This window comes from Egretta garzetta, unplaced genomic scaffold (genome assembly GCF_000687185.1).
Source record: "Egretta garzetta isolate BGI_Z169 unplaced genomic scaffold, ASM68718v1 scaffold230, whole genome shotgun sequence".
In the NCBI taxonomy this organism is placed as follows: domain Eukaryota; kingdom Metazoa; phylum Chordata; class Aves; order Pelecaniformes; family Ardeidae; genus Egretta; species Egretta garzetta.
Genome location: NW_009258281.1, coordinates 2,372,088 through 2,382,058, shown reverse-complemented (window position 1 = coordinate 2,382,058; position 9,971 = coordinate 2,372,088). Strand labels below are relative to the sequence as shown.

Here is a 9,971-nt window from a genome sequence, read left to right as displayed (position 1 = left end):
ACAGAGGGAGGTGCTGAAGGCAGGGAGGCAGCAGAGGGACGCGGACATCTTCGCTCCCGCGGTTTCCTCCCTGCCTTCTGCAGCCATTTTGCACCAGCGAAGCTGAAGGGAGGTGTGAGAGGGGAGGGAGGGGGTGGGCTGCAGAGGATGAAGGGAAGAGGGTAAAGAGTTACGGAGAGCAAAGAGGCAGCCATGGGAGATCCCAGCTGGCACCTCTGCTGAGGCTGGCTCACAGCAGCAGCTGTCATCAGCATCATGGTGAAAAGGAAAAGCTCAGAGGGCCAGGAGCAGGAGAGCGGCCGTGGCATCCCTCTGCCTATCCAGACCTTCCTGTGGAGGCAAACCAGGTGAGAGCAGCAAGCGCCGGGTACTTGGGATACAGCTGCAACAGGGCAGTGGAGAGGGCGCGAAACAAGCTGCTCTCTTTGCTCTCGGTATAGAGCGATCTCTGTGTGTTGGGGATGGGGGAAGGACTGGAGGCAGCTTAACCTAGTGGAATTCCCAGGCAGCTTCTTGATTTGACTTTAAAGCATCCATGAAGTATGTGCATCTATGCACCTCTCCCCTTCTCCTGGTTGTCCACCCTCCCACCCCCACTTCCACCCCCACTTTTAAGAGGACTCTTGGAGCTCTGGTACCCAGAGCAGCATCCCTCAGTGCTGCACCGGACCTGCAGCTTTGCTTGTATTTATATTTGCAGCCATTCTGGAAGTATAATCTATGCTTTGAGAGGTCAGCATGCAAACAGATATGTCACAGTCTCACCTTATTTCATTGGATTGGAGAGTTACGATGTGTGAGGGGCAGGCTGGATGTATGGCTGGGGTTTTATGTTTGTCCTGTCTTAACAGAATTCTAAACTGAAAACAGTGTGGGGGCTGTGGGGGAGGTTGGAAGGTTTGAAGGTTGCGGCTCTAATTTAAGGCCTCAGTCACAACCCCCCTTTATTCCACAGTTTCAGTGTCCTCCAAAAAAAATATGATGCTGTGATAAGATGACCTGTTAATTTTTTTAATATTTAACGCTGATCCCATTCTGGAGGGGAATGACAGTAGAGGGTGGATGTTTTGTACCTACAGGGTACAGGCCTACGTTTCATCATAAGCCTTCCACATCAGCAGTTGCGGAGGGAAATACTTAATACAAAACTGGCAAGTGCATCTCTGGCTTAAAATAGAGGCAAGGCAAAGTTCAGTAATATTGAACGCTTTTTAAACAGAACGTATTGAAAATCTTTCCCTGAGGGAAAATGGCTGAAAACTGTCTGATGTAAGATTTTATCCATGGGGCACAGGGACTTTTCTTGAGGGTGGATTAAGCTACAGCTGGGCATAGCAGTGTGGGTACTTTGGTCTTCTAGAAAAGGTAACAGCATTCTGTCAGGTGTCATCAACAGGTACCTGAACATTGGTTTGGCCCTATGTCTTCCTTTACATTAAGTTTCTCAGCCTTTTGCCAACCTTCCGACATGAGAAAAAATCCTAAAAAATAGCTAAGCAAAATCCACACTTGAAGTACTGGGTCTCTAATGCTTTTTCTCCCTCCCTTCAGTGCATTTTTAAGACCTAAACTGGGGAAACAGTATGAAGCTTCCTGTGTGGTATGTACATGTTTCTCTTCTTCAACTCTTACTAGTAACTAACTTTTCACGCAACTTGGTCTGACCATGGTGGCTGAGCAGCAAGCTTCTCAGCATACGCCAGAAGTGGATTTGGTCCATTCAGCTTAATTTTGTACTTTTATCACAGAAAGGATTTGAAACCTTATCCCATCTAGAGAATTTGGATATCATGTGCATCTCTAGACACAAGAAAAATATATTGATTTGGATATTAGTATTAAATTAGTAATTAAATAAAGTTACTAATGGTGTGGCCAGACTGAGTTACAACAATGCGGGTCTAAACTTGCAGTTCATCATGTGTGTATGTGCTTTCAGGTGAGATGATTGATGCCATTTCAGTTTGTGATTACTGGAGGTTTTTTAGACTTAAAAGTTTGAAAATCTAAACATTACTAACAGGCTTTAAACAATACTTTTACCATTGTGCAAGATGAAAATACCTCCTCTACTGGAAAATAGAGGGAGCATGTCTTAACAGCATAATTAAAGAGAGGTTATTATGCAGGTACTAATAACTCTTATTTCTAACTGTATTTTGAATGAAACCTCAATCTACTATCTAAAGGGAGGAGAAAGGGAAGGCATGCAGCGAGTTCAAATAAGATGGGCATCTAGGGAATTTCAGAATTCCTTGAACTGTTGCTGATCTTTGGATGACTTAAAGTACATTAAGCAGTTGCAGCCAGACTTGACAGACTGGAAAAACTTGGTCTGGACGTGTATCTTAATAGTTTAAAGTACTTGGGTCTCTCTGCGGCAATTTGCTGACTTCCTTCTCACAAGATATTAAGCAGGAGAAGCCCTAGCTGCTGCTGACTAATTTTCTTCTAAGAAATCCATAAATTTTTCAGGCTTATTGCTAGATACCAAATACTGTTACAGGACTGCTGTCTTAGTGTGTTGATGAGTAAAATGTATTGCAATTCTGGCACATGGAGCAAAAAGCATCATCAGTGCTTTATACCATTGGCAGTTCCTTGGTGTTCAGAGGCTAGAAAATGGAGCTTGTTGCCTTATGGCCTCTACCAGGAGTCCCAGCAGCCTGAAGGAGCCTTGAAGCACCTATAACCTGAGGCTGTGGTCCCACCTGTGAGCTAATGTCGGTTACTGCTGGGTAGAGGGACAGAGCTCCCTTCTCTGTGCATGCTCGATGATGTACCTGTCTGTGACTTCCTCATGCTCCACGCTGTGTTGTTGGCATCAGGGCTTCCTCTGTGTCCCCCAGTCTGATTCTAAAGCACATTTCTTCTATGAGGACACATCAGAAAAACCAAACAAAACCCCCCAAACTAACTGCAAGACAACATAAATCACACCCTTCAGCCAAGGTAAAGTGAGCTCTGGAAAAATGCATTTCCTGAAGATTCAATCCATTTCCACCCCTTGGATGAAGGAGAATCTGATTCTTCCCCAATTCTTAACAAAATCATTAAATTATGGTAGAAAGCTTTCAAAGGTGGGGCTTAGTTTTCAGCAATTGGTGGGATACAGCCTGAGGTGCTGCATCTGCCACCTTCTTTTGCTCATCAGTTTGCTGTCCCTGCCAATGCACAGGAATGTCTGCCCACATCAACACCTTCTGGATTACCCAGTGGGGCAGCAGAGTGCCGTGTGCATGGGTGAGACAGGGTTTCCGGAACTTGACAAGGAGTTGGCTTGTCTTCTGATACATCAAGCTGACTATCTAACACCACTGTATTGATTAGTGTGCCTAAAAATACTGTGCACCTGCTATATGATCTGGCATTTTATAATTCTCTAGCCACAATTGTTCTAGGCATGTCTATAGGCTGTTAACTGTCTGACAATGCACATGACACAACATTGTGCTGTATTCTATTATTCTTGGCTCTAAACTTGCTGCAGTAGAATTTGCTGCATATTGTGCATTGAGGAAGCAGAAGCTGGAGGCCTAGATTCAGTGAGTACAGCATCTGGTCTGTAAAAGCAGATTGCATTGCTTCTTTGAGCTTTGCTTTATACTTCAATACTTGAGGAAAAACCTGGCCCTTTCACAGCCTTGTTGTCCTTACCTGAACAATCACACTGACTTCAACTGGCCTACAAATAATAGCCTTTAATCTGAAGATAAATATGCCGCCACCACCATCACCACCCCCATTCTCTTACACTGTCTAAATGCTCTTGTGCCTCAGTATGGATTTTATCTTCTTCCTTCTCTGCATTCTGAAGTTATTCTGCCCTGACACAACGTCATTCCTAGTGTGCATGAGATAAAGCTGTAAATGACCTCCCAGGAATGTATGTGAGTGCTGTACAAAGCTAATGCATTTTTTTGGGTGAGGGTAAGGGACTCAAGGATATGTTCTAAATTCTTTCACCCTGGATCGCATTGGGCAGGGAAGAACCCAAATATTTTCCAGAGGATCCTGCAAATTCAAAGTTTAGCTCTTTTCTGGTTTTTTTTTTACTTAGTTTTGCAAATGTATTAGTATGTTTTGTTGTTATGAATGATTAAAGGATAAATATGGGACAAAGTTTAAAAAGAGGCCACCTTTATTTTGTCTAGCAAATGGACACGGTTGAAGAAAATGGAGGTTTTGAACATGGGACTTTCTGTAAGCAAAGTGCTTGGCATCTGTGTTTCATTGCTTGTCAATGTTTGTACTATTACTATGTTTAGTAAATGATGGATCCTTACCATCCTTCATGCTATGGACACATAGATTAATGCTTTAGATCTTTCTAGGAACTCTTCCCTGCTCAGAGGACCTTCCCCAGGCTGGCAATACTGCCTGCCTGCATTTCAAGTTCTTTCCAGTGAATCTGAAGTGACTTTAGCAACGGTGACTATTTTACACCATGATGCAGCCTGAGCTTTGGAAGATCAGGGCAAAAAGGTTCTCTCCAAGGACAGAAGTCTGGTTCAAGAAGCACTAATAGTTTCTCTGTGTCTCTGCCAGGGTCCTTCTGTGCATACGCTAAGGCTAAGCACTTGGCCCTGCTCCCCTAGTTTACTTGCTTTGGGTTTTTTTCCCCTTTTTTGAGTGAGATCCTGTAGGGCTGCTTCTCTGGAGGAGATCCTCAGCTCCTCTGGCACCCCTGAGAGGATGGGAGAAAGGGAGGTGCTGAGCTTCTCAAGGTCCTGGCTGTCTACTGGGGGCCAGGGGCCTGGCTGAGCCCTTGCCGCCTTACGCAGTTCGCTGCAGGTACAGCTCCCTTGGGCTTACAGCAGGGGAATTTCATGTGACTCGAGCGAAGGTGCATAGGAAACCATAGCAAAGCCCCGGCAGAATCTGGTCTGTCCTGCACTGCTTGCCTAGGCTCCTTCAGACAGCTGAGTGTTCCCATTCCAGCTGCAAAGTGACACATGGGCTGACCCTGGTCTCAAGGTATTTGACAGCCATTTGGGTCTTGGTGGAGCAGAAGGTAAAAGGAGAACAGCAGCAGTGAGAAGGCAGCCAGGCAAGACTGACCGCCACTGCCTGTGGAAACAGATGGCGTTACCAGGCTAAAAGGAAAAATGCTGGTGTCGGTGGCCCCAAGGGAGCTGGACACACACACACACACACACACAGCACCTCTGAAAGGGGCTGCCCTTTCTCCAGCCAAGGTGTAACGCTGACTTCCCTCACTACCACTGTGGCAGATGTTCTTTATCCTCGTTGGGCACATGGGGTGTTGCAGGCACAGACAACCCTGTTTCATTTGTAGGTAGGTAAGTAGGTAACAGTTTTCTCAGCCAAGCAGCAGCCCCGAGGCTGCAGCTCCAGACATACCCATAGCATGACAGTCTCTCTCGTCTTACTGACTTACAGGGAGCTTACTCCAGACATTCTCATTCAGCCTTCTCACCGAAGCATGTAACTCCTCTCAGCTGCAGCAGCAGTTGCTTAGTTCACGTGGGGTGAAAATTAGGTCTTTCATCTTAATGTCTGTATATTCTCTGTAGCAGGCACTGAAAGTTAGAGTACAGCCATAGCAGACCAAAACGGAGGCTCTAGAGGAGAAAACACTAAGCCAGGGCCTTGCATCTTGAATGTCTGGTGTAGGCAGAAGCTTCTGTGAGGTGGACTTTTTTGGAGAACTCCAGGCAAATCCCATGGGAACATTTATCCAAATAACTATGTTAGTGCTTTTCCAGCAACATGCAGTACTTCTGTCTCAGATGCTTGTGGTCACATATGCTGTTCCAGAAGCTAATCTTTCATTGTGGTACAGAAATACATTTAGCTTTCTCCTCAGGCCAGGAAAGAACAGAGGAATCTGGTGGCTAACCACATCGGAAAAGCTTCATGTGGTTCAGAAATCCAAAAGTGTTGAGGTGAATACAAGCCTAATTTAAAGACATAATTGCAGGCTCCTTGGCTTCCTCTTGAGTTTCTGAAGTATGTAGAATGTGGACCAGAGCTTCCAGAAGGCAGTTGTTGGAGGACTTTCTCCCTGATGCCATTGAGGTACCCGTGCATGAGACCTTGAACAGAAAGCCAGAGAGCAGCAATGTGCTTCATTTTGGCTTGTGTAGAGGCTTGACTTGGCTGAATGACTGCTTCAGTGAGCCCCAGAGCTGATGCATGAGCAGGGGTGGGAGTGCGTGGCTGGAGCAACAAGTAAGGAGTGGCACCCTCTCTCCTTTTGACAAAAATAAATCAAATCTCATAGTTTTCACTGGCTCTTCCAGACTTCACATTGTTTGTAACCATGCATTAACCCCGTACCTCTTGTCTTGCTTCTGGGGATATTTTGCTGCTTTGCCCCCCCCTTTATTGGGTAACCTTGTCTGGGAGAGTTGGTCTAGACTTCTGTTGTCTTCATACTAATGTGCTCTTGACTTCTACTGTGGTTCGATGACTTTGTAGTTCCTGAATGGTGGAAAATACTCAGACTTTACAATGAGTACTTCACTCCTCTGCCTGCCAAGACTTTCCAAGCATTGGCCATCCCTTCATGTTCTCCCCATTCCTGAATGGATAGGAATGAATGGCAGGAGACTGTTTCCCTTTGTAGACAATGTGGCCCCAGCAGAACCCTGTAAGAGTGATTCAAGGCATCCTTTCCCTGGTAGACCAGGATTGCCTGGTGCTAAGCAATACATTGCTGACAACCTAACCCATGGCACATTATTTTTGACTAATGCCCAGGAAGCCAGTGTTTTTGTCCACATATCACAACTAATGCCCTCCAATTTCAGGCCTTGCTCCATGAAGAAAGCCTATTGAGTTTTCTGACTGCGGTTTCTAGTAGGTGGGCGGTGTGAATTTCTACACGCTTGCGTTTGTTGGCAGCTCTGATGTTTGCCAACATTTCCTCAGGTTCAATTTGTGTTGCTACAGGCTTAGTCCTCTATAAGCACACTCAATTCTGAATACCCCCCCCAAAATACAGCTGTGTAAATCATACAGTCCATCTCCCCTTCTCTTTGTCTATGCCTGGTGCTACTGAGGAGGTTCTGTGTTAGGTTGTAAGTACAAACAGATGTGTGTTTCTCTGCTTCTGTGCTGGCCAGAGCAGAGCTGTTTTGGGGGATGCTGTAAAACCAGAGTGGTGCAGTGCTGCGCTTGCAGCAGGGCATCCTGCCTCTGGATGGAGGAGCTCATTTCTGCCCATGCTGGTGGATGCATCCAGGACCTGTGAAAACAATTGTGCCCATCTTCTGGGGTATGCATATGGTTACAACTGCTGCCCTTCTTGATTTTCTTCTTTGTAATTAAGGCTGTTCTTATTACCCCCTCCCAATTTTACAGGAAAAATTGGTATGCTTTATGAATCTGGAGTGAGGGCATTTGAAGCAAGTCATGAATGCCAACAGTTACTTGTTTGCCCAGAGCCTGATAAAATTGGTGAAACAGCTTGTGAACAAATAGGTAGCCAGGAGGCTAAGCAGCTTTACGCCAAGGACAGGCATTATCGGTAACGTATTTCTTCGCTTTAGGAACTTCAGTGGAGGAATAGAACTGCTTTTGTGACCTATAATGAGATCTTTGTATCTGGTCAGAGGAAGAAGGTATTGAAATGGTTGGAGGAACTAGCAATAAAGAACTTCCTTGGGGATTTCCAAGGCAGAGAGTCTTACTTGGTGTTGCTTGAGGTGGAAATAATGAACTTGCTGCAGCCATCAGCTCTTTTAAGTGTTCACAAAACCATTACATTGTGGCTCAACAAAAAAATTTGTACACTGATTATTTTTTGTGGCAGGGTGTGAAAGCATTTCCTAAGGCCTTTAATGGGTTGCCCTTTATCTTACACTAAACTGAAAGGGCATGTGTGTGCGAGAAGAATCTGCAGCGCTCAGCTCCACACATGCAGACTTCCTTAGCTCCTGTGACTTCCAACAGGATTACTGGCACACCAGATTAATACCCAGCACAATTGTAAGCCTGGCTCGATATTGGCACTTACTAATATATGCATGATACTGGCTTTAATTCTTTTTTATTACAGAAAATATATTAAGTGGCCCATTCATTTCTTAGCCAAGCATGTCTCTATGTCTAGTGAGCTTTAGCTACAGTCTGTGTCTTTCAGAAAAAATATTCTAAGGTGTGCTTTAGTTATATAATGAAAACTTACTGATCACAGGTTTTTAAAAGAGAATGTCGTATGTACTAGATGGTGTGTGCAGAAATAGATATACATATACAGTGTCTTTTTTTCTTTATTCTTACTTTTAGTCTTTTGAAAGAGTTTTAGTAGAGAACAAGCTGCATGGCCTTTCTCCAGCTCTCTCTGAAGCCATCCAGAGCATTTCTCGCTGGGAACTTGTCCAAGCTGCACTCCCGCATGTGCTGCACTGCACCGCAACATTGCTCTCCAACCGGAACAAGCTAGGTTAGTGCTCACGTGAGTTTGTGTTTCCATTGCTGAAGTTATCAGTCGAAATATGACAGATTGATGCTCAGGGTGCCAACATATTCTAAATTCTAGAATGCCAGTTAGTTCATTCTGTGGATTGCCTTTCTTGATCTGTTCTCATTTATAGCAGGACAACCTGTGAGAGCTTCCCCAGTGAAGTTAATGGTCTGATGAGCTGAAGCTTTCACTGAGCTACTGAAGTAGTTTGGTAATATTTTCCTAGTAATTTTCCAGAGGTAATAGAACTAGCTTTAGCTAAAGCCTTACCAGCCAGCAGGCATGGGTTGCTTGAAGGAATACATACTTCTTTCAAGGCATGGTGCAGTGCCCAATTGCAGCAGGCACTTTTAATATCTTCATTCTTTTTTTTTTTCTTTTTATTTTTATTGAGACTAATGTGTTTGATTCTCAGCAGATAAGTCAATCAGAAAATAAGGATAGGACCAGGTCCAAGCCTAACTTACTTTTACTAGTCTTACATGCCATTCCATAGAGTCAAACAGACAAGGCTGGCAAGCTGGCATCTTTTAGGAGCACTCTATGTCCATACATTCAGTTACCCTGCAACTGGCACTTCAGGGACTGAGCTGCAAATGCTGGGTAGTAAATGGAGACTTGTGAATTAGGAGGTTTCAAACATAATGAAACAGAATGCTGATACTTTTAATGGTAGAATTTTAATTTTCAAATGCTTATCAGGACGTTGGATGCTCAGTTTCCTGTGAGGCTCTGAAAGTCTCAATAATACCATTAATGGAAACCCTGTTAGATAATGTGATGTGTTTTTCCATCCAGGACATCAGGATAAGCTTGGAGTAGCTGAAACAAAGCTTCTTCACACTCTTCACTGGATGTTGCTGGAGGCGCCTCAGGACTGCAGCAATGACCGACTGGGCGGAGACAGAGGCTCTAGCTGGGGAGGGAGCAGTAGCGCCTTTATCCACCAGGCTGAAAACCAGGGATCACCAGGACATCCCCCGCCCAGCATCACGAATGACGAGGAGGAGAATAACAGAAGGAAGTTCTTCCAGAACTCCATGGCCACAGTGGAGCTCTTTGTGTTCCTTTTTGCTCCTCTTGTCCACAGGATTAAAGTAAGTGGAGCACTGGTGGGGTACTTGCATGGAGAGACCTCTGAGCAGGAAAAGAATGATTCTGCCTTTGTGTTTGTTAATTAATTCAGCCTACAGCACACACTGGCTGACTGCTGGAAATGTTTTTTCAAGCTTGCTGAATACCACTGCCATCAGGAAGGAATACTTGCAGTGACATGACCAATCACCACAGCATCAGGCAGACACAATGGGAAATAAATCCAAAGTGAGCCATTTTCAGCCTTCAGGAATGTTAAAGATCTGTGGCCCTTGTGAAGTCTTTGGGACACTGGAACCTGCAGAAAGGACCGTGAGCTTTAGCTTGCTCCAGTGATTCTCAACCATTGCTCAGAAGGGCCTTGCTAGCTTTTAAAATAGAATGGAATCATAGAATGCTTTGGGTTGGAAGGGACCTTTAGAGATGACCTAGCCCAACCCCC

General features: G+C 44.8%; 1 protein-coding gene across 1 annotated transcript in view; it reads left to right on the top strand.

The window, feature by feature from the left end:
* Window positions 1-255: 255 nt before the first annotated feature.
* UNC80 (unc-80 homolog, NALCN channel complex subunit) overlaps window positions 256-9,971 on the top strand; it is a 136,217-nt gene continuing 126,501 nt past the window's right edge. Inside the window, 4 exon segments of the mRNA XM_035892015.1 lie at window positions 256-347; window positions 1,552-1,600; window positions 8,257-8,413; window positions 9,233-9,531. Coding sequence (XP_035747908.1) covers window positions 256-347; window positions 1,552-1,600; window positions 8,257-8,413; window positions 9,233-9,531 — 597 coding nt within the window.